Source organism: Capricornis sumatraensis, chromosome 8 (genome assembly GCF_032405125.1).
Source record: "Capricornis sumatraensis isolate serow.1 chromosome 8, serow.2, whole genome shotgun sequence".
Taxonomy (NCBI): Eukaryota; Metazoa; Chordata; class Mammalia; order Artiodactyla; family Bovidae; genus Capricornis; species Capricornis sumatraensis.
The window spans coordinates 74,748,219-74,771,761 of NC_091076.1; the positions used below are offsets into that span (position 1 = coordinate 74,748,219).

Genomic DNA, 23,543 nt, shown 5'->3' on the forward strand with positions numbered 1-23,543 from the left:
ATGGCCAAAAACTAAAAAACTTTTTTTAAAAAAAAGAGAGTCGAGGATGTGTCCTGAGTTTCTGTTTCAGAGTTTCCAGCCTGGATGACCCAGTGGGGCTGGCTGTGATGGAGAGGACACAGCGGGAGACCAGGGGATGGAAACTGACCAGATGAGTTCAGTCTGGGACGTGATGAAAAGCGCTCAGAGGACAGGAAGGCAGGGACACTGAAATGCCAGTTGGGTGTCCTGTCTCAGAGCCCAACAGAGAGATCTGAGAATCACTGGAATATGTACAGGGATTCTTAACTCGAGGTCCATGGACAGTTTCAGAGTTCCCTGAATGTAAACGCTTTATGTTTGCAAGTGTGATCTTCTAAAGACAAGTGTCTGTAGTTTACCTTCGATTCTTCAGGAGATTAACGTCCACAAAAAAGGTCAAACCACTGAGGCATTTGGATGCTAAGGATTAGGCTCAATACTTTGGAAAAAAAGGCGAGACTGCCAGCTGTGGACACTAGGGGGTGATGTAGGCCAGCTGTTTCACAGTCTATTCCACAAGGACGTGGCTGGGAGGGCTTTAGGGGCTGTAATGAATTCCCAGTTAGAAACAAGTCTTCCTGTTAGGCTGGATTCCAAAGCACTCAAAAGCCTTGACTTGGCTCCTCCATGACTGAGATGGCCAAAGCTAAGCTATCTGCATCTGAAAACACAAGCCCTGCAAATGTCTATGGAAAGGTTTCTCAGGACTCAGAACAGAGCTCTTCTTCAGAGATGCCAACTCAGCCAACCGGCCATCAGTGCCATGTTCCGCACACAGCACTAGGTGTGCGGGGAAAGAGCATTTTAAGACCACCACACGTCCAAAACCAAACTCATGCAACCCACTCCAGTATTCATGCCTGGGGAATCCCATGGACGGAGGAGCCTGGCGGGCCACAGTCCATGGGGTTGCAAAAGAATCAGACACGACTTAGCAAAACAACAGCAAATCATAATAACAACAGAAACGATAGACAATTACAAAGGAAATGGGAAGGAAATCCAAAAAAGAGGAAATACGTGTATATGTATAGCTGAGTCACTTTGCTGTACAGTAGAAACTAACACAACAATATATGGAAACTATACTCCAATAAAAATAAATTTTAAAAAATTACCAAGCTCATGACCTCTCTTTCCCACCTTGCCTTCCAAACCCATTCTTCCGAAAGCTTTCCCAATTCAGTTCTTGGCATCAGTATCGTTCTAGAATTCAGTGTGGTTCAACAGAACTTCTGAAGTAATGGAAATGACCTATTATATATCTGTGCTGCTCAAAACCACTAGCCATTATGTGGGTACTGAGATGTGCCTAGGGCGACTAAGGAACTAAAATCCTCTTTAATTCATTTCAATTTAAATAACCACATGTGACCAGAGGCTATTGTGTTGGACAGCACAGTTCTGGATGCTCGGGCCGGAACCCTGAAAGACTTCTTAGACCCCTCTCTCACACTCCCCACATCCAATCTGTCATCCAATCCTGCGGGCTCTAACTTCAAAATATAGCCACCTTCATTGCTACCACTCTGGCCCAAGTCATATCATGTCTCACCCGAGTTATCACAATAGCTCCTTACTGTCGCCCCGTCTCCACCTCTGCTCCTACATCTACTCTCAACACAGCAGCAAGAATGATCCTACTGGGACTTCCCTGCTGGTCCAGTGGTTAAGAATCCACCTTCCAATGCAGGTGACATGGGTTTGACCCCTCGTCAGGGAACTAAGATCCCACATGGTGTGGGGGAATAGAGGGCCCTAGCGCAGCCACAAAGACAGCAGGGTGTAGGGGAGAACAGCCCCCCCGCCACCAACACACACAAAGAATGATCCTCTGAAAGGGCATGGTCACGGCATTCCTCTGACTTCCCGGCTCACAGTAAGAGTCCTCATGGAAATGGAGCCACATATGATTTTTCCTCCCCTCACATGGCAACATCGACTCAATGGACATGAGTTTGAGCAACCTCCAGGAGATAGTGAAGAACAAGGAAGCCTGGCATGCTTCAGTCCATGGGGTCGCAAAGAGACAGACAAGACTTAGCCACTGAATAACAACCCCCCTCCAATTCACTCTGGTGTCCTGGCCTCTTCCTCCCACCTCCAAGTGCCCAGCTCAGGGCACTGACAGGTGCTCTTCCTTCAGATACCCACAGAGTTCATTCCTCCACCTCGCTTCCATGAGCCTAAACATCACCTTCTCCATGAGCCCTTCCCGGACCACTCTATTTGAAACTGCAACCCCAACCGCATCCCTGGCACTTCCCTCCCACCTTCCCTGTCTTCTTTTTCTTCATAGTACATCTTTTCAACACAGTTGACTTACATATTATCTTCTCTCCCTAAGCAAAATTGTGAAAGTGAAAAAGGGGCTTCCCGTATCTCCCAGCACCTTGAGTTCTGGGCACAGAGGAGGTGCTTAATTCTGTAAGGAATTAAGTAATTTGGTAAAGCGTTGAGCCAGGGAAGAGGTTATCTCTAAGTGAAGGGGTCCTAGGAGTGAAGGACCCTGGGTTATGGAAAGAAATCTGGGTGTAAGCCCACCCAATGATCATGGGAGTCCACGCAGGCCTGCAACTACTGACTCTTCCCAAATTTATAACATAAGAATACAAATCTGTCTTGCCTCCCTCATTGGGTGGCTGGGGAAGCAATGATACAATTAGTGCAAAAGCCCTTTGTGGGCTGCAAGGGAAAGGAGGAAGCGAGTGATCCTGGTGAGGGGTTTGCCCTGTAAGCCTTCAGGAGGTGAGCTAACTGCAGAAACCATGACGACTGGATTCAACTCACTGAGAGATGGTGGTGGCCAACTGTAACTCCGCGACACAAAACAGCTTATTCTTGCAGTTCTTCTCATAGGGCAGCTGCAAGCAGAAGGAGAGGGGCAGGATCAGCCCAGGGACCCCGCCATCCCCCACGGCCTTGCTTCGTGATCTTCTCCCTAGCACATGTGTGTCCCTTCCGCTGACTCTGAGAAGTGTAGGTGAAGCTGACGGGCTGAAATTGTGTCCACATGGCTGTGAGAGGTGTGACTACGCTATACCTTGATTTGTCAGGCATGGGGGTGTGCTTGGTCCTACAACACAGGTACCATGCGTCAGGCCACTGGCCAAGGTCAAAAAGAGGGTGACCTTTGTGAAATGGCAGAAGTAGCTGTCACTTGCATATTATGTTAATTAAGTAGCAACACTCAGAGCTCACTGCTCTGAACATTTAGGGGTGGGTGAAACCATATGAAGAAAAGCCTCCTTAGTCCTCTTAAGTAGAGCAGGAACAGCAGGGGACAAAGTGGGGGGGGGGGTACCTAACCAAATATTGTCAAGGTTCAGTCCCATGAGCTCTTCTACCCCCAGGGCTAGTCTTCTCTGTAGGTTAAATATTCCCCCTTGTCGTCTTGCCTACACCAAACAAATTCGGAAATCACAGTGGGCCCAAAAGGTCTGTGTAAGATTGACAAGTTCCAGCTCAGGTTGCAAAGTCACGTTTTCTAAAGGAGCAGGTCTATTTTTTATTATGAAGGAGACACAGCCAGCTCCCTACCTGGGGAATCACTGCATTTATCTTCCCAGCAGCCAGTGACCATCACAGTAGCTTTGTGCAAGGACTGTTTCCATGACTGGAGCTACAGTGAGAGCCCAGAGCAAGAAAGAAAATCTTCCACGGCCCAGAGAAGGGGGATGCAGATTGCAGAAGTCAGAGCTGGGGGCTCTATCTGACTGGGTCAGCAATTGAGGGCTTATGTTTGTTTGTTTGTTTTCCTTTTAATATATCCAGGCAGCTTGTTCTCTTTCAGCAGGATTAAAACATCCTAAGCTCCCAGCTAGAGCTCATTCTCTGGAAAAATCTATGTGCTTGCTGCCGCTGCTGCTCAGTGGTGCCCAACTATGTGGCCTCATGGCCTGTAGCCTGCCAGGCTCCTCTGTCCATGGGATTCTCCAGCAAGAATACCAGAGTGGGATGCTATTTCCTTCTCCAGGGGATCTTCCCAACCCAGGGACTGAACCCCCATCTCCTGCATGTCTTGCACTGGCAAGCAGATTCTTTGGCACTGTGCCGCCTGGGAAGCCCATCTCCGTGCCTACACACCAAATAATTTCCCCTCACCCATTTCCTCAGTGGGATAATTTTTTTTTTAATCTCTTTGCCAAGGCATCAAAGTAATTATTGATTAAGATAAGAATCCTGAATGGATGTTAAACAGGATACATCATGGGTCAGCAGGTAAGGAATCTGCCTATAATACAAAAGGCATAGGAGATGTAGGTTCCTGATCCCTGGGTCAGAAAGATCCCCTGGAGGAGGGCATGGCAACCCACTCCAGCATTCTTATCTGAAAAAATCCACGGACAGAGGCACCTGGCAGGCTATAGTCCATGGGGTCATGAAGCGTAGGACACGACTGAGTGACTAAGCACACGCAAATGTAATCTCAAAGCATCTCCTCATAATATACTTATTAATTACAAAGGGAACTAGCCCCAGCATGACTTTCTGTGTACAGGGCAGGTGGGCTCCAGTCCAGTCCCCACACAGGCCTTCCGCCACACCATAATCAGAGACCTGTGCCAAGTATCCATATGCTTCATTAAATATGTAGCAGGCACCTTTTGTGAACAGAAAAGAACCAGCCTTGGGAGTCATTTGGAGACCTGTATTACCCACCAGTGAGGTCCTGGGCAAATTAACACCATCTCAGGAACTCTATTATCCCCATCTGTGCAGGGAGGGTCCCAAACGTTGTCTGAAGACCCTCCCAACTTTAATATTCTTTGAAGATAAGGGAGCAGGGACTTTTACAGGGGTAGCACCTGGGAGAGTCTGGTCCTAGCCAAGTCACCTGGAAGATGGCGGAGGGCTCAGCATAGAAGTCCAGGATTGGTTGGGGTTGGTCCATCCGGCCTTCAGGGGACTGGAGGTGGTAGCTGACCTTGACAGTGATGTTGGAGAAGCAGTCCTCCTGACACAGCTGCACAGTCTCCAAGGAATGTGAGGTTGGAGTTGGATGTGGGGGAGAAGATGACAAAAAGAATACTTTTAACTTTGATGTGGTCACAATATTAAAGAATGAAAGGGGTTAAGCTAGGAGTCCTAAGCGTCTTCCAAGTAAGCCAGGCTGCCAAGAGCATTGGGAAAACCTCCCTTGATCTGCCACGGCCTCAGGCCTCCTAACTCCTTCTGGTTCCTGCCTCAGTCACAGAGGGGTTCTGGCCAGTAGGAGTTAAATGCCAGCTTGGACTTAGAGGACAAAGGGGAGCCAAGAAGAGGAAGAGTTGTGGTCTCAGCTCTGTTAACAAAGATCTTTCTTGAAGCGGCACAGAGGACATATTGCTGCTGCTAAGTTGCTTCAGTCGTGTCCAACTATGTGCGATCCCATAGACGGCTCCTCCATCCCTGGGATTCTCTAGGCAAGAATACTGGAGTGGGTTGCCATTTCCTTCTCCAACGCATGAAAGTGAAAAGTCAAAGTGAAGTCGCTCAGTTGTGTCCGACACTTCATGACCCCATGGACTGCAGCCTTACCAGGCTCCTTCGTCCATGGGATTTTCCAGGCAAGAGTACTGGAGTGGGGTGCCATTGCCTTCTCCAGAGGACATATTAGAAAAACAAAAACTGTAGACCAGAACTTCCCTGGAGGTCCCGTGGTTAAGACTCCATGCCTCCAATACAAGGGTCATGGGTTCAGTCCCTGGTGGGGGGACAGCCAAAACAAATGAACAAAAGAACCCTGAAGACCAGGAGATGGCCTGGGATGCCACTTGCCATTCTCTTTGTTTATTGAGACTTTTTGCCAGGTGGGAGCTTTGAACACCTAACAGGTGAGCAAGCGTCTTGGCTGGAAAAGGTAGCTATGCTTATCTTTAGGGAAGCCACAGACTTACTGGAAGTCTTAATCCATTTAACAACCAAACAGATGTTAGAACAGATGTGTAGTCTGAAGCATAATTTATGCATTTATTGGAATACATGACTCTTTGAGGTCCACAGTTTGGGGTGCTGGCAGACTCGGAGTCCTGACAAATACATTTTTTTCATGTTTCTAGGCACCTTTGTCAGGAGTAAACTTTTGTAAATGACAACTTTTGTCTTTCTATTTCTACTTTGTCTCACTCAGGTTTTCTAACGTCGTCTCACATAAGGGCCTTCTGCCCCACTGTTGTTATCAGGTGGGGGAGGGAGCTCTGTTATTTCCAGTGTATTACCAAGAAAAATGGCAGCAATTAGAGGATTTCCCTTTTTGTCCAGTTTCTAGGAAACTCAGAGATTTACTTGGTGTTCAATCTCTGTAGATTGCTTTAAGTTGGTTTTCTGGTACCATAACCCCCATCTCGCACACCATCATGTGATTCTTGACCTATTATGATTGTTTTAGTTGCCTCATTTGTGTGTGTGGACCCCTGAACTTCACTCCATGCACCTCAGTTCTTTTCTCAACAATACAGACCCCCTCTGGGAACTTCCCTGGCAGTCCAGTGGTTAAGACTCCCAACCTTCACTGCAAGGGGCACAGGTTCGATCCCTGGTCAGGGAACTAAGATCCCACATGCCACATGGCACGGCCAAAATAAAATAAAATAGATAACCAACAAGGACCTACTGTATAGCACAGCACAGGGAACTCTGCTTAATATTCTGTAATAATCTAAATGGGAAAAGAACTTGAAAAAGAACAGATACGTGTGTGTGTATAACCGAATCATTTTGCTACACACCTGAAACTAAACAACACTGCTAATCAACTATGTGTGCACGCTCAGTCGTGTCCGGCTCTGTGCGGCCCCGTGAACTCTAGCTCCCAGGCTCCTCTGTCCCTGGGATTCTCCAGCAAGAATACTGGAGTGGGTTGCCACTTCCTTCTCCAGATCTTTCCGAAGACCCAGGGCTGGAACTCACATCTCCTGCATCTCCTGCATTGGCAGGCGGATTCTTTAATGCTGTGCTACCTGAGAAACCCCTGTTAGTCAGCTATACTCCAGTATAAAACAAAAATTAAAAAAAAAAAAAAGAAACAAAGCAACCTTAAAAAAAAAAAAAAAGACAGACCCCTCTGGACTCTTGGAAACTCCTCCACTCACATGTCCATCTGTAGGGATGAGCAAGAAGGACTCACAGAGACGGGGCCCCCTGCCCCACTCCCTAAGGGAGCTCTGATCCATCCTCTTATCTGAATGCTGCAGCCGTTTCCTCTGCTTCACCACATCCACGTCCAACGTGAAGTTCAGAGAGGTCTCACCAAGGCCTGGGAATGAAGATCAGATCTTTCTGATTGAGCCACGGAGGTCAAACTCCAGACTGAGGGCCCTCCCATGAGCCCATCCTGAGTGGAGTCCCCCACACAGGCACTTCCCCGAGTTTCTTCACTTCAAAGTTACTTTTTTCATGTCTTCTGTCCCCTGGTTAGGGTCCCTCAGTGCCCCAGACCCAAACCTGGGGCAGAACATCCCCAGGGCTAAGTCAGTCTTCCCTATGGGAAGAGGGCTTTTAGAGAGGAGGCTGGGATTGAGGGGGAAAATATTGAGGAGGAAAAGTTCAAGGAAGGGGGAGAGAGAGAGACCATACAGTAAAACCTGAGGCTAGCAGAGCTGGAAGAACCTTGTGGATTACCTGGGCCAACTCCCTAACTGTAGAGAAGGAAAACAGGGGCCCCAGCTACCCTGGTGGCTCAGTGGTAGAGAATCTGCCTGCCAGTGCAGGAGACAGGGGTTCAACCTCTGGTCCAGGAAGATCCCACGTGCTGTGGAGCAACTAAGCCTGTGTGGTACAACTACTGAGCCAAGTCTGAGTGCCCTAAAGCCTGGGCTCTGCAACAGGAGAAGCCCACAATGAGAAGGCCACACACCACAACTAGGGAATAGCCCCCACTCGCTGCAACTAGAGAAAACCCGCATGGCAACGAAGACCCAGCACAGCAAAAATATATAAAATAAATAAATATTAAACAAAACAAAATACCAGGCACGGAGAGTGAAGGACACCTGCCCAGTGTCACATGACCACCCAGCAGGTGCAGTTCAGGCTCTGTGGCCCGAACCTTCCAGCCTGCACAGCTGGAAATGACAGGGCTGCCCTTCTCTAATAACCAGACTTGATCCTGGACTCCTGCAGGAAAGCCAGGCTGCCTGGGAGCGCGCTTTCTGACCTGCAGGAAGTAGAGCGACTTCTCAGGGATGGTGACTGAGAGATGAAGCCCTGGGGACTGTTGCTGAGGGTTTGTGCTGGAGGAGACCTCTTGGGTTGGCAGGAAGTACCTGGGCTGTGAAAGTCATGCCTACCCTTTGCCTTCCAGAAGGTCTCCCAACCAGCACCAGCCAAGGGGGTGGGAAGGGAAGCCAGGCCTCCAGCAGATTATCCAATCCCCCTAGACTAGGGAGAAGGCAGAGGGAGGGAAGGGGAGAAGATGTGATCAGAGAGAAAGAGGAGAGGCACCTACACACACACACAGGCGTGGGCACAGCAGCTGGAGATGGAGAAGGGCCTGCCTTTTTCCAAGTCTTCTTTCAGAAACCCAACCCTTCAACCCGAGGACGGGATCCAATGCCCCTCTTCCCAAGAGGGTCAGAAAGACTCCTTCAGAATGTGGACTTAACAACAGGTCACCCTTTTCTGGGGCGGTTCCCATTAAACTGAACCTAAAGTCAAAGGAACACCAAAGATGTAGTGTTGGAAGAGACTCTTGAGAGTCCCTTGGACTGCAAGGAGATCAAACCAGTCAATCCTAAAGGAAATCAACCCTGAATATTCATTGGAAAGACTGACACTGAAGCTGAAACACCAATACTTTGGCCACCTGATGTGAAGGACTGACTCATTGGAAAAGACCCTGATGCCAGGAAAGATTGAGGGCAGGAGAAGAATAGGGCAGCAGTGGATGAGATGATTAGATAGAATCACCCAGTCAATGGACATGAATCTGAGCAAACTCTAGAAGAAGGTGAAGGACAGGGAAGCCTGGTGTGCTGCAGCCCATGGGGTCAAAAAGAGTCAGATACGACTTAGCGTCTGAACAACAACAAAGGTCAAAGGAACTAAAATCTAATAGAGAGATTTCATAACACCCCACCCCTACCCAGCCTTCTTTCTCTGTCCCCTCCCCCACTGATGCCAACAAAGAGTGACCAGAGCACTGGACAGGTCAGCTAGGCTGCCTGTTACCTGATTCAGCAGCTAGGGTTGCAGAGTTGATTTCAAAACACAAACACACATTCACGCTGCTGCTGAAGCCAATGGGCAGTGCCTTGGGAGTGAAGTTCATGGACACCTTCAGATGAACCACAGGTCTTGAGCTAAGTAAGACAGCAAAGGGGCACATGAGAAGTGACCGCAGGACTTCTGGATCAGTGTCTGGCTCTTTCATTCATTCAGTGAGTATTTACTGAACATCTCTCATACGCCAAGTGCTCTTCTGAGTCCTCAGAATATAGCAGAGAAAGAGACAAGCCTTGCTCTAGTAGGAAAACGGACAACTATCAAATTAACATGAAAAAACAGGAAAATCCTCTGTGCAGGAAAAGGTATGTTAAAAATAAAATAGGATAAGGTAATAGAGACTAGGGGCCACTGTGAAGTAGGTGCATTGTCATTCCCATTTATAGATGAGAAAACTGGAACTTAGAGATTCTGCCCAAGCACACACTTAAGTTCAAGCTTAGATTCAAACCCAGTTCGATGGAGCCGATGCTCTTAAACAGCGCACTCCCTCCCTCCCATCAGTGCCTGGTGTCTTCTTGGGGTCATTTAGGGTAGGGCAACGGGGTGAAGCTACTCAGAAGGCAGGGCAGACCCCTACCGGAGTACAGCCGCCCGGCCCAGCGCACCCACGGTGATGTCAGCAAGGCCATCGCCATTGAAATCTATGCCACCGGCCACCGAGGTGCCGAAGTACTGGAGTCCTGGGGCCACCGCCGAGGCTCTGATCCTCTGTGGGGGAGAAACACAGGATGTTAGGGAGAGAAGGGGTTTCCTTTCAGTTTTATTCAGTCAACAGATTGGTCCACTCCAGGGACACTGAGGCACTGGAAAGAAAAAGTAAGGTTCTCCCAGGGGAAATGGCATTTGAACAGAGGCTTGAAGGGGGTGGGGCATGACCGAGAGGGTAAGGAGGGCGGGGGGTGGGGAAACAGCCAGGGATCAGTGCAGTGGGAAAGGGGAGACCAGGCGCCAGGAGGCCTGATTTGGGGCTGGGGGGTGTCTACAGAATTACACTTCAGAACCCCACTGCAGACTCAGGGTGGAAGATGAGGCAGGAGTCAGGGTGTAGTGATGGGGATGGAGAGGAGGGCTGGATTTGGAAGATGGTAAGATCTTCAGGACGCAGAGGCTGACAGGCTGAGCTGGGGGTCTGTGATTAGTCCAGGGTTCTGCTGTGAGCGGTGGAGGGATGGGGCCCAGAGGAGCAGCAGGGAAGAGGGTGCTTTCCGCGGGGCATCCTGGGAGTGAGATGCTGGAGGCCATTCAGGGGAGGGGCGCAGGAGCAGCTGGACACACAGGACTGAAGCTCAGAGAGACGCTGCAGCTGGAGGTGGGTGGCAGCGCCCATAAAAGATACGGTGTGGAATTCGGCAATGGAGTCCAGGGGGATGAGGGTTATGCAGTGGGGTGGGGCGGGGGGCCGCGTGGGGACAGGAGCCAGAGAAGGGACACAGAGAGAGAGGAAAGAGGATCCGGGGCAGGTCCAAGGTCAGGAATGCCAAAGAAGGAGACAGTCATAGGTCAGGAAAGAGGGTGGATATTGCCACAGCCTCTAGCCCCACTGGAAGGATGTGGAGGTGAGGACCTCCCAGTGACTTCTGTCCCCCAGGGGCCCTCTCAAGCCCCTGGGAACTGCCTGACACTTAGGACTGGAGCTAGCTCGGGTCTCAGGCCCTCGTATCTGGGGAAGATCAAAAGTGCCAGAGTAAAGGCAAGAGGTCACCTGTGGCTGGTTGGCAGAGAGGTCAGCCAGCTGGTTGGTAGAGCGTCCATTGTAGATGTACACACTGCCGAAGCCTGCACCATTGTCTCCCTCAAAGTCCTCCAAGGGGGCCCCAATGGCCACGTCTGTGAGCTCATCCTGACTGATATCCCCCACTGTTGCCATGGCAAAGCCAAATCGGGCATAAGTTAGCCTGGGGTGCCCACTCAGCATGCGTGCCAAGGAGAAGGAGCCATCCTGTAAGGCAGAGAGGCAGCTCAGCCCTCAAGACGAAGAGGCAGTGAGGTCCTGCCCCACTGTCACTCCGGGAGGCAGGCTCAAAGACTCATTAATTCTGACTCTCCAGCCGGGAGTCTGAGGCTCAGAAAAGGCAAGAGACCTTCTCAAGTTTACATAGTGAGTGACTGATGAAGCTGGGGTCCTGCTGCCTTGCAGTCCAGGACCCAGAGCTGCACCCCTCGCTCCCACAATTGGGGTACTACACTGGCGATCAGGAGGCCTGGCTTCTTGGCTTGGCTCCATCACACACTGGCTCTGTAAACCGGGGAAAGTCTTAAACATCACTGAGCCTCAGCTTCCTCATCTGTAAAATGGGAGTAACAGCCACCTCCCACAGTTACTGTGAGAAACAAATGAGATTACAGATAAAACATACCTTGTCAACTGTGCAGCTATGTGGAATCTCACCATCATCAACATGAGATGGTAGGGTGGGGAAAGTAAGAAAGAGGGGGCGGGGAGCAGCCGCCCCACCAGGCTGCCATCCACCCTGAGCTCCCCATCACCACCCTCCCGTGCCAGGCGGGGCTGGGGCACCTCCAGCCTCTGTCACCTCAGCCCCAGATCTCTAACCTGCTTGTTCACACGGTACATGTAGACTCTGCCCTCCTCTCCTTGAATGTGGTAAAACGGGGCCGCCACCAGCAGCAAGTCTGTGATGCCATCCATGTCAACATCCACAGGGCACAGCTCAGAGCCAAAATAGGACCCCAACTACAGGCCAGGGGAATTGCAGCTCACGGGGAGTGCCAGGGACCCCCCACCCCCACTGCCACCACCACCACCAGCCCCCTCGGCCAGGCTAGACCCCTGCTCATGTTCTTCCTGGACCATCCGATTTGGGTCAGACCAGGTCAGTATGTTCTCCAGAATAACATAGGAGGCTGGGTGAACGGCTGGATCCCCCAAGATGGGGAAAACCAGCTGGCACTCAGGCACACAGAGCCGGGGCCAAGGCTGAGTTCTGCTCAGACACGGTCCCCCACCCTCTGTGTGCCCTGGAGCCCACTCCTTTCCCTCTGGGGTCTCTGGATCCCCATCTATAATAATGGTGCGGGAGAGGGGGCGCGTTCCTTTTCTAACAGGTACCTGCTCGCCCTCCAGCACTGGCATGAAGTTGTTGGTCTCTCTGCCCACCTTCTGGAGCTCAAACACAGCCCCCCGCTGCTTGTGCCGTGGGGCCCCCGCCACAAAGGAGAGGCCACGGGCCTTGTGCAGCACGGCCACCGAGTAACCTGCCAGGTGGGGTGGTGGAATTGTGATCAGGACCTCCCGCTGGGCCATTCTTTTTCTCCTCCACCTTCCCAGTCAGGCCTTCCAAGTAGCTTGGGCAGCGGGGCAAAACTGGAAACACTATCTCATCCTCTTAAACAGCATCAGTGGTGGTTCCCACTTACCCATGTACTCCGCCACACAGAACTGATATACACACATTACCACACATATAGCTTCACTCAAAATGCTCTCCACACACATGCACCACCCACGCTCATCACAAACGCAATATATGAAGGCTGAGGACCGGGTGAAGGGTCACTCATCACTATTACTAATGGAGAGGCCCCGCCTCCCTAGGCAGCGGCCCAGGACCTGGCACTTTGGTACCAGCCTCAGCGTCCATCCCTCAGTCCACAACCAGGGCCCTCTCCAGCTAGGAATCCTACCACAGCCTGCGTCCCTACTCAGGCCCCGCCCCCACCCAGGCAGCCTCCAGGCCCCGCCCCTCACCCAGGTAGCCTCCGGGCCCCGCCCCTCACCCAGGCAGCCTCCGGGCCCCGCCCCTCACCCAGGCAGCCTCCGGGCCCCGCCCCTCCAGGCAGCCTCCGGGCCCCGCCCTCACCCAGGTAGCCATACTGCGCAGACTTGGTGTCCACTGCTGTCTGGTTCAGGAAGCTGCCATTACAGCTGTGTGTGTCATAGAGCAGTGCGCCCCCGGACCAATCAAAGGCCCCTACGGTTCCGAGCAGCACCTGCCCCTGCAGGGGAGGAGGGTTGGAGGCCATCTGAGCGGGAGGGACTCAGGGCCAGCCAACCTGACCGAAGGCCTATCTGCCAGCACAGCAAACCTTGCAGGGGACTGGGGGAGGAGCCGGTGGAGATCAGTGCCCACCGGCCCAGAAACGCTGGAGGAAGGTGAGAGGCAAACACTGGGTTCCGGCCTTGTACCCAGGACTCCACCAGGGCAGCTGTCCCTCCAGTACCAGCAGCCTCTGGCACAGAAATCCAACCTGGGGGGCCCAGATATTGAGTGTTTGAAAAGGGCGTGCGTGTGTATTCAGTCACATCAGACTCTTCCTGCGATCCTATGGACTGCAGCCCGCCAGGCTCCTCTGTCCATGGTATTTCTCAGGCAAGAATACTGAAGTGAGCTGCCACTTTCTATTCCAGGGGATCTTCCCAACTCAGGGATTGAACCCATGTCTCCTGCATTGGAGGCAGATTCTTTACCACTGAGCCACCTGGGAAGCCATGGTGGCTTCCACAAGTATGGCTCAGCAAAATGGGGCTTATCTCCCCCAGGGCTGCACACATCTGGACCTGGCACCCAAGGCCCACGTGTGCTGAGCGACATGCTAACCATGCTCCCACCAGACTCATGGACCGTGTCCTCACGGCCTGTATCCCAGCCCATCAGTGGGGAACAGGGCCTCTAGTGGGGAGAAGTAGGCGGCTTGGTGGGCAAACCCACCCAGGCCTGGGGGTTCCCAGTCTGTGTTAAGTGAGCCGCTTAACCCTTGAACACAGGACGGAATGACTCCCTGTTATAAACTGGGTCACCCTCTCCTTGACCGCACAGGCCCAGGTTAGGGTAAGTGCACAGGCCCAGGTTAGGGTAAGTCCTTTGTCCTAGAATGGCTCCTTTAGATGCCTCACTACAGGAGGACCCTGTAAGCCAGGTTGGGGCAGGGGAGACCCCGAGTTCCTAGGAGTCCCTGGGGCCCCTCCTCTGTGCTGAGCTTGCCAGGTGCTCAGTCAGTCACGTACCTTATCCAGGATCTGGGCGCTAAACCCAACCTGTGCCAGCTGGTAGTGGAGGGCATCTCCAACTGTGCCTGAAAGCCAAGAAGCCCAATGAGCCCACTGTGAGTTGAGGCAAAGGGAAAAACCAAGTCAGGGTGGAGATTGAGGGGCCTGCTTTAATAGCTGCTGGCAAAGTAGGCTGGGCTGTTCCCTCCCTCTTCCTGGGCCTCGGTTTCCTCATCTGTGAGCTCCTGGGAGCAGGAACCATTCCCCAGTCACCCTTCTTCCAGCACGGGAAAGAGCTTCTCATCAGAGCTTCACAGAACTTGGGAGTGCCGAGGATGGCTGAGACTATTGTTACCTTTTTATTTTGATTTTTTAAACTTTTTATTTTATATTGGGGGCTTCCCTGGTGACTCAGATGGTAAAGAATCCACCTGCAATGCAGGAGACCTGGGTTCAATCCTTGGGTCAGGAAGATTCCCCTGGAGAAGGGAATGGCTACCCACTCCAGTATTCTTGCCTGGAGAATTCCAAGGACAGAGGAGCCTGGCAGGCTACAGTCCATGGGGTCACAAAGAGTCGGACGCAACTGAGCAACTAACACTTTCATTTTATATTGGAGTATGGCCGATTAACAACGTTGTGATAGTTTCAGGTGGACAGTGAAGGAACTCAGCCATACATATACAAGTATCCATTCTCCTCCCCCAAACCCTCCTCCCATCCAGCTACCACATAACTTTCAGGAGAGTTCCATGTGCTATACAGTAAGTAGGTCCTTGTTGGTTATCCATTTTAAATATAGCTGTGTGTACCCGTCGATCCCAAACTCCCAACGGTTCCTTCCCCCCACCTTTCCCCCTGTCACTTGTTGCCTTTTTAGAGATGGAACAGCTGAGGCTCAGAGAGGTGAGGGGAGTTGCCAGAGTGCCACATGGAGAGAGGACAGGGATGGGGCTGGAGGGCGGGCCTTGGGCCTCCTGCTGAACTCTGAGGGGGCCACCACAGGGCGGCCTGAGCCCTGGAGCCTCACCTTCCATGCGAATGATGCTCTCCTGCAGTTTGCTCAGCAGCCCATCCAGAGCCATGTAGTTGGTCACCTTGAAGGCATGATCCTCATCGGGGTCCGAGGCGATCAGCTTCAGCTCATGGTACGCTTTACTTTTATTAAACGCTTCTCCCACCTGCGCAGAGGCCCCAGGTCAGTGGGCCAGCACCATGAGTGGTCTCAAGGCCCAGGGAGAGAGCTGAGCCCCTCCGTCTGGCCTTCAGGGCCCCCCATCACCTGCTTCCTTCTTTCCCTGTACCTTGCTTCCCCATACACTCTCCCTGAATGTTCCTGAACACACCAGGGCCCCCCACGCCCGCCCATGCCGTTTCCCGTGCCTGCAGTCCTTTCAGCCTTCCCCGGGCACTAGGTCAGTGGCTCCTCTTGTCCTCTGAGACTGGGCTCTGCACCAGCTCCTCCAGGAACTCTCCCTCCCGGGGGCTCCCAGGATATCCAGTGCTCTCCCCATAACTTCTGGGAGAGTCAGCTGTGACCACCAGTGGGAAATGAGCCATCTGGGGGAAGATCCTGAGTGGGGTTGGGGGTGTGGGGAGCATGGGACACAGGGGCTGAGAGAAGTTGGTGTTTGTGACTGGAGCAGGGTTTGGGTAAGCTGCTTTCTGATGCCCCTCAAGGAACCCTGACTCCTCACTGCCTCAGGCTATGCAGAGTCACGAGGAACCCCCAGCTCCTGGTTCTTACCCCAATGGCAAAGCGCTCAACACCACGCATCTTTGGGGAATTGATGACAGTTGTGAGGTTGAGGGGGTCCTGGAAGATTTCCCCATCGGTGAGCACCACCATGACCTTGGATGCCTTTGCTCTTGAGCCTTGGTTTGGTGTGAAGATGTTATCTCTAAGTCGGGGAGGGGAAAAGGGAGAGAGAACTTTGCCAGACGGTTGACTGAGCCCTGGGGAGGTTTTATTCACTGGCTTGTTTTAGGATCAAAGATTAAGGAGCCCTCCTGGGAGGACGGAGCCCCAAAGAGGGGTGGTGATGTCCCTGGGTACACAGCAGCACAGGTGCAGGAGGTAAGACTGCAGCGCAGGTGTTCCTACCCCTCACCTGCTCCCAACAGACAGGTGACACCAGAGGACAGCACTGGAGTCTATTCCTTGTGTGTATGTCAAACTAATAATGATGTTAATTACAGTGGCTAAGATTTACATAGCACGTATGCGCCAGCCACTGTGGTAAGAACCATAAATATTTTTTTTTTTTGGTTGCACCCTGTGGGATCTTAGTTCCCCAACTAGGGATCGAACCTATGCTCTCTGCATTGGAAGTGCACAGTCTTAACCACTGAACCAGCAGAGAAAACCTAGCACTCAACATATCTTAACCCATTTATCCTCAAAAATCCTGTAAGGCAAGTACAATTATTATTATTATTTGGCCACCCCTTGCAGCTTGTAGGATCTTAGTTCCCCGAACAGGGATTGAACCTGGACTTCAACGGTGAAAGTGCAGAATCCTAATCACTGGACCACCAGGGAATTCTCTATGATTCTCAATTTTAATGTGAGGCAGTTGAAGCACAAAGAAGTTAAACAGCTTGCCCAAAGTCTCACGAGTGCAAACTGGAGCTGGGATTGAAGCCAGGGAGCCTGCCCACTCACTCCTCTAGTAAGCACGGTGCCCTACTGCTGCTCACAGGAGTAATCTCTGGAAGAATTTTTGGAGGACTGTCCTGGGGTGTCATCCGTCAGCCAAGGCTGGATTGGAAGACCTCACAGTCCCCTTTTAGCCAAGGAAGAGCCTGAACCCTGACCCAGCCCTCTACATAGTCTGTCCAGCCACCTTCTCCAAGCAGGATGTCTCAGAGCCTCTGGGCAGGGTCCCAGGCTGGCAGTCAGTAGGTCTACAGATAACTCACAGGACGTGCTGCATGGCAGAGGCAGTCTTGGTGATTTTTCCCACTTGACTGATGTTCTTCACTCTGTCCAAGGAGGCTCTAATGTCTTGGCTGTCCAGAAGGTCAAGCTCGGTCTGGATGACTTCCCCATATTGCACCACGGCAAATCTGCACTGCAGGGCAGGGGCCAAGAGGGGAGGAGTTTGGCAGAGCTGCTCAAGGCCACCCCTACCACTTAGATGGCTCCCCCTGGAAGAAGTGGAAGAATCCACTCATTCCTCCTAGTCTCTGGGCAGGAGGAGATGCTCAGGCAGAGGGCAACCTCTAAGCCAGCAGGAGTGGAGAAAGGTGTGATAGCAATGGCTCCTGGTGAATCATAGGCTTCTCCTGAATCTACGTCCCTGTGTAGCCCCCTCTTCCACAATGACTCCAGGATAGGCTGTGGTGACTTGCTTTGGCCCATGGACCTCAGCAAATGTGATGCAATCAGAGGACTGGGAAGTGCTTGCCATGAAAGAGTTGGGCTGGGCTGCTGGAGACACATGGCCCAGAAAAGTGAAGGCAATTCAGGGGCCAGTCAAGCAGGTGTCTACATCTGCAGGAATTAACTCCAGGTAAGAACAGCAGAAGAACCACCCAGCTCAGCCCAAACTGAATAGCTGACCCACAGAAGGAGAGCAGATCCTTGGTGGATGTTTTGAAGCAGTTTGTTCACAGTGGTGGTAGACGACCCACAAGTTGTGTGAATCCAGCTCCAAGGGAAGCCCACCTCAAAGCACTTCTTATAAAAGTTCTCCATCATGTCGTAGATGAAGTCTTTGGCTTTCTGGAAGTCTGGGGGATCAATGCTTCCTGAGCCATCCAGGACGATGGCGATCTCGGTGCCTGGGCCAAGATGGGGGAGCAGGTTAGGAGTGGGTGTGGCGTTTGGAGTGAGGGCAGCTCTCCCTGCTCTGAAGGGCACCCGCCCGGTCAAGCCCTGAAGGCTCAGTTCAGGGGGGACTCAAATGCCACTCCCAAGAGTGAAGCCTTTGTCTCAGAGGCAGAGACAGCCAGAACCTACTCAGGCTCTGATGCTGTATGAGTCTCTCCCAGCACCCCTGCTCCCCTCCCCTCTCCAGGTCCCGTCCCTGGGGGAGACACAGCTGGTCAAGCCTGCAGAATGCAGCCACGGCTCCCCACCTTTTGGAAAAGGCACACCTCACCCCTAGAGGTCACCAGCCTAGGGGTCAGCTCTGACAGCCTCTGGGAGAGCCCAGATCTGCCTCTTCTCACCAGCTGCCTCCTCCTCTTCTTCCTCCTCTGCCACCTCCAAATCCCGTCGCCTCCTGGCTGTGTTCTCTGTGCTGCCTTTTTTGTCCCTGTGGCAGGCTCCAGCATCCACAGGGGCGTCGGGATCCAGAAATTTTTCTTTAAAAAGTCCACATGGAAGAGCTCAGAGTCAGATGGCTTCCTGGTTCACCTCCAGGCCAGCCCTCACTTAGCTTTCCCTGGTTCCCTTCAGCGGGGGGCAAAGGCTGCCCTGCCCCCTCCAGGCCCCTGTGCCCCTCCGCATCTACCGCAGGCTGGCACCTCTTCTTGCAGACCCCAAGAGAGCCCCCGGAGCTGTCCAAGGCCAGTGCAGGTCCAGTCCTTACCAAGGCTGGAGAAGTAGACCTGGGCCCGAGGACGGAGGTCAGGGGTCAGCAGGCTGCAGTTGCCTGTGAGCTCTGAGCTGAGGCTGTGGGGCTGCCGGGTTGGCACTTGAATGCAGACCTGGTAGAACAGGGGAACAAAGAACGGGAAAGCCAGAGTCACCCCTGACCCGGGCCACACCCACACCCCCATGCCGGAACCCAGAGCCTCACCCAGGCAGGGCACAGAACAGCCTGTTCCCTCCTCCCCAGGGGGAGGACGAGTTAGTGCCAGCGTCTGTGTGCTGGGTCACACAGTGTACCCAGGTCATAGCCGCCATCAGCCCTGGCGTTGATCAGTGATATAGCTGGGCTCAGCCCTGAGAATAACACACCAGCCAGGACTAGTATCCACAGGGGTCAACCACAGGGGTCATCACCAGCTCCCCGAGGCCCTCCATCCCCTATGCCGCACACACTCACCAAAACGCCGTGGTGGTTCCGGACAGCCGTCACACCCTGGTACCTCCCCTTTGGGATGGGGACATGCTCTGAAACAGTGAAGCCCAGGTAAGGGGGGAGGGATGCTAGGAGGCAACCCAGGAGCCAAGGCTGAGGCCACAGGGCCGTCTTGGTCAAGGCCCCATGAGGACCAGCTGGCCACTCAGAGCAACCTCTACAAGCTGGATAGAGGACCCTTCAAGGACAAGCCTCTCCACCAGGCTCCTTCAGTCTCATTCAACACGTGCCCCATGATGTCTGCTCTATGCTTGGCCTGTGACAGGTGGTGATAGGGATCCAGAAACACTGAGACCTCCTGCTGGTCCTCAGGGGCCCCTGGGCTGGTGGGCAGGCAGGTAGAGAAGCAGCAGCTGGCGTGTGTGCAGCGCGGGGGAGGAGGGCAAGAGGCTGAGGGACTGGCCGAAGAGTCCGATGAACCCTCCCCTCTCCAGGCCCCGTCCCTGGGGAACCTTACTGCCCCACAACCCCAGGGGCAGAAGTGCAGCTCCTTCCCCTCCCTCCCCACTGTGGACCTCAGCAGACTCTCATATTTGAGTCACAGGATCACTCAGCCACCATGCTGGACCATGTTCCCTTCTGAGGCAGAGATGGAGGCTGTGCAACACAGGGCCTCCCACATAGTCTAGGACTCCACCCAACACGGCTGAGCGGTCATCAGCAAAGACAGGCCTTCGGCTGGACTGGGTGGGATGGGGAGTGTTTGGTCAATGAGTGAATGAGGTCCATTCCTTTGTTCATTCAAACAGCATTATTGAGCACTTAATATATGGCAGGCCCCATGCACTGGGAAAGACCCTGATGCTGGGAAAGATTGAAGGCGGAAGGAGAAAGGGACAAAAGAGGATGAGATGGTTGGATGGCATCACCAACTCAATGAACATGAGTTTGAACAAGCTCTTTGGGATGGTGAGGGACAGAGAAGCCTGGCATGCTGCCGTCCATGGGGCTGCAAAGAGTCAGACACGATTTAGCGACTGAACAACAACATGCTGGACGACAGGATGGCCACAGTTAGATGGGAGGGGGAAGGGTTGGGTCCCACTGAGGTGCAATGAGTTGGAGTAGGTTGGGTTTTGGAATCAAGTGGAGTTGGGTTCACATCTTTGGTACTACCCAGATATGTGATGTTAGTCATACTGGAAGCCAGAGGTCTTCTCTGAACTGTAGCTTCCTCTTCTGTAAAAGGCTGTGGTTTTGAGAATTAAAAGTACACGAAGTACATAACAGAGTGTCAGGCGACATGGTGAACACTCCATACGTTTTGGATTTCATTCTCATTGTTAGAATTGGGTCTGGAAAGATGGGTTAGGGGTTAGGGTTGGGTAGGGATGGGATCGGGCACCAGGGTGGAAGGCTTGTTGTGGCAGAGTCTATGGTGGAGGGACCAGATTAGGTGGGGCCGGGGCTGGAATGATTGGCTTGGATGAGTGGGATTCCTAGAAAGGAGGTCCTGGGAGCATTCCTTGGAGTGGGGCTGACTTACCTACTGGTTGGCAGTGGAGCTCATCCTGGATGAGAGAACACTGATGCAGGGGCTTTGCTGTTTGGCTGGTTCTGGGGCTGGTGACCAGGAGCCTGAGCAAAAGAGTCGAGCTTGTCAGTGATCCCCTGTCTCCTCCCCACTGCCCAGGCTCAGTCCTTCCATCCAGAGACCCACGGACTCCCCATTTGCAAAACGATGGAAAAGACCAGACCAAGACAGGCAGGCAGGCTCCCAGTCCAGGACAGTGGATCTGCATTTCAAGGGAGGCACAGGCTTTAACCTTGACATGGTTTCTAGCAGGCAATGGCTAAATACCTCCCCTCTCTGCCTGCTGGCCCACCTGACAGACATGGGGTGATATTGGTGGTAAATAAAGACTCTCTGCTCTTTGATGGTGGTGGTGGTGGGGCACCAGGAAGCAAGCCACCAGCAGCGCAGTTGTTTCTGTTGCAGGCAGTGCTGGCTTCCTAGCGGCTGCTGGGGGGGAGTGTGGTCTGCCCTCATCTGGCTTCAGTGACCGTGCTTCCTGAGAAGAGCATTCTAGTGCCCCTCTCCCAGGGGCTGGTCAAAACTGGAGGTTCTGGGCACCTCGGCCTGGTTAAGGCAGCCTCAGGAGACGTGATTCCAGATGGCAAACTCCGCCCCCCACCCAGAGCCCAGAGAGACACAGAGACAGTGTCGGCCTAAATATTCTCAGAGTCCATGCCACCCAGGGAGATTAAGAGGTGCCCCACAACAGGGAGGTCTCTCTGTCTTAAGGGCTGTGAGTAGGGGCCACTGGGGAAGGGTAACAGGGAAGCAAGTCCAGGGTTTTACACCAAGGGCAATGTGAAGCCACAGAGGGCTTTATGAAAGGGAACCACGCGTTTATACAGGTCATGATGAGCTACGGCGGGGCTGGGGTCCCGAAACAAGGTTGCGTTGCCACTTCCTCTTGTTACTTGACATGTTAGGAAGTTATGAAAGATATTCACTTTATCTTTCGCGTTGACAGGATAACAGTAAAATCTACACTGTGTGTGTGCCCTTCCCAGCTTATCCCAAGCTGGCTTCCACCCCGATAGGACTCCTGCCAAGGTCAGCGGTGGTCCCCACATTGCCAAGTCCAAGGGACACTTTTCTGTCCTCGTCTTCCTCAACCTCTCAGCAGCTCTGGACTTAAGGGCCCATCTCCCCCTTGAACCACTTTCTTCTGGATTTCCCCTGACCTCCCTCACTATTCCTTCTCCTAATCCTTGGCTTGTTCCTTTGCTGTCTGACTTCTAAATGTCACCTGGGCTGGGTGGGTCCCTGTATTCCTCACCACACACTGATCAGCGTAGCTATAGAAAATAGAATAATGACCCTTCCACTCCCAGAGAAGTCTGTGTCCTAATCCCCAGAACCCACAAATAAGCTACTTTTTATGGCAAAAGGCACTCTGTAGATGTGATTAAGTTAAGGCTCTTGTGACAGGGAGTTTATCCTGGATTATGTGAGTAGGCCCAATGTAATCAGGCTTTCCCAATGGCTCAGCAGGTAAAGAATCTGCCTGCAGTGCAGGAGACACAGGAGATTGAGGTTCAATCTGAGAGTCAGAAAGATCCCCTAGGGAGGAAAATGGCAGTCCACTCCGGTACTTTTGCCTGAAAAATCCCATGGACAGAGGAGACTGGTGGGCTACAGTCCAAAGCATCGCAAAGAATCGTACATGACTGGGCGACTAAGCATGTACATCAGTGTAACCACAAGGGTCCTTATCAGATGGAGGCGCTGCTGGCTTTAAAGATGGAGGAGGGGGCCACAAGCCAAGGGATGCAGGCAGTCCCTCGAAGCTAAAATAAGTGAGGGTACAGATAGATTCTCCTCTTGAGCCCCTAAAGGAACAAGGCCCTGCTAACTCCTTGATTTTAGTTCAGTAAGACCCGTGAAGGACGCTGACCTTCAAAACTTTAAGATCATAAATTCGAGTATTTTTTTTTTTTCTTTTTGGCCACAGGGCATGTGGGATCTTAGTTCCCTGACCAGGGGTCAAAGCTGTGCCCCCTGCATTGGAGAGGCAGAGTCTTAACCACTGAACTGTGGTTTCTGTACAAATGTGTACTGTTCTAAGCCACTTAAGCTTGTTGTGAATTTTTAACATGTTTATTTTGGCTGGGTCGGGTCTTAGTTGCTATATGCGGGATCTTTTGTTGCTGAACATGGACTCACTAGCCGTGGCTTGCAGACTCAGTAGATGCTGCACACAGGTTTAGTTGCCCCACAGCATGTGGGATCTTAGTTCCCTGATCAGGGATTAAACTCTTGTCCCCTGCACTGGAAGGTGGATTCTTAACCACTGGAGCACCAGGAAAGTCCCACGTTTGTGGTGACTTTGTTATAGCAGCCCTAGGAAAGTAATAAATAACCTACTGCCCAAAGTCTAACAGATCTCTCAAATTTAGGATGTCCAAAACAGGACTATGGTCTTGTCCTCCTGCGCCTGAACTGAACCTTTCCATCTCCCCGCCACGATGCATGTCACCCCTGACCACCACGTTCTGGAGTCCGAGGCCTAGGAGGCACCTTGCTTCATTTTTTCACTCATACCCTCCATCAAATGCATCAGTAAACCCTACTGGTTTTTCCTCCAAATTATATCTAGAAAACGTCTCTTCTCTCTGTCTCCCCTGCCACCATCATCTCGCCTGATGTGTAGTAATAGCCTCCTAACTGTTATTTCTTTTTTTAAATTCAGTCTTATAAATTACACCACATCACTCCCCTACATCAGCAATCTCCCATGCCCTTAGAAAGAGAGTCTGTCCATACCCCTTGCTGCAGCCGACAGGGCCTTGCACCATCTAGCACCTTCCCCAACCCTGAGACT

The 23,543-nt window shown here is 52.3% G+C and overlaps 1 protein-coding gene across 1 annotated transcript in view; it reads right to left on the bottom strand.

Annotated features, from left to right (window-relative positions):
- The window catches only part of ITGAE (integrin subunit alpha E), a 51,616-nt gene that overhangs the window by 15,147 nt on the left and 12,926 nt on the right, over positions 1 to 23,543 (bottom strand). The window contains exons 3-20 of the mRNA XM_068976910.1: positions 20,696 to 20,787; positions 19,174 to 19,241; positions 18,715 to 18,832; positions 18,353 to 18,487; positions 17,847 to 17,962; positions 17,099 to 17,250; positions 15,924 to 16,077; positions 15,207 to 15,357; positions 14,195 to 14,262; positions 13,050 to 13,185; positions 12,299 to 12,444; positions 11,783 to 11,923; positions 10,931 to 11,167; positions 9,806 to 9,936; positions 9,172 to 9,302; positions 7,095 to 7,258; positions 4,859 to 4,987; positions 2,812 to 2,885 (exon numbers count right to left, since the gene is read on the bottom strand). Coding sequence (XP_068833011.1) covers positions 2,812 to 2,885; positions 4,859 to 4,987; positions 7,095 to 7,258; positions 9,172 to 9,302; positions 9,806 to 9,936; positions 10,931 to 11,167; positions 11,783 to 11,923; positions 12,299 to 12,444; positions 13,050 to 13,185; positions 14,195 to 14,262; positions 15,207 to 15,357; positions 15,924 to 16,077; positions 17,099 to 17,250; positions 17,847 to 17,962; positions 18,353 to 18,487; positions 18,715 to 18,832; positions 19,174 to 19,241; positions 20,696 to 20,787 — 2,343 coding nt within the window. The remainder of the gene's footprint in view (positions 1 to 2,811; positions 2,886 to 4,858; positions 4,988 to 7,094; positions 7,259 to 9,171; positions 9,303 to 9,805; positions 9,937 to 10,930; positions 11,168 to 11,782; positions 11,924 to 12,298; positions 12,445 to 13,049; positions 13,186 to 14,194; positions 14,263 to 15,206; positions 15,358 to 15,923; positions 16,078 to 17,098; positions 17,251 to 17,846; positions 17,963 to 18,352; positions 18,488 to 18,714; positions 18,833 to 19,173; positions 19,242 to 20,695; positions 20,788 to 23,543) is intronic.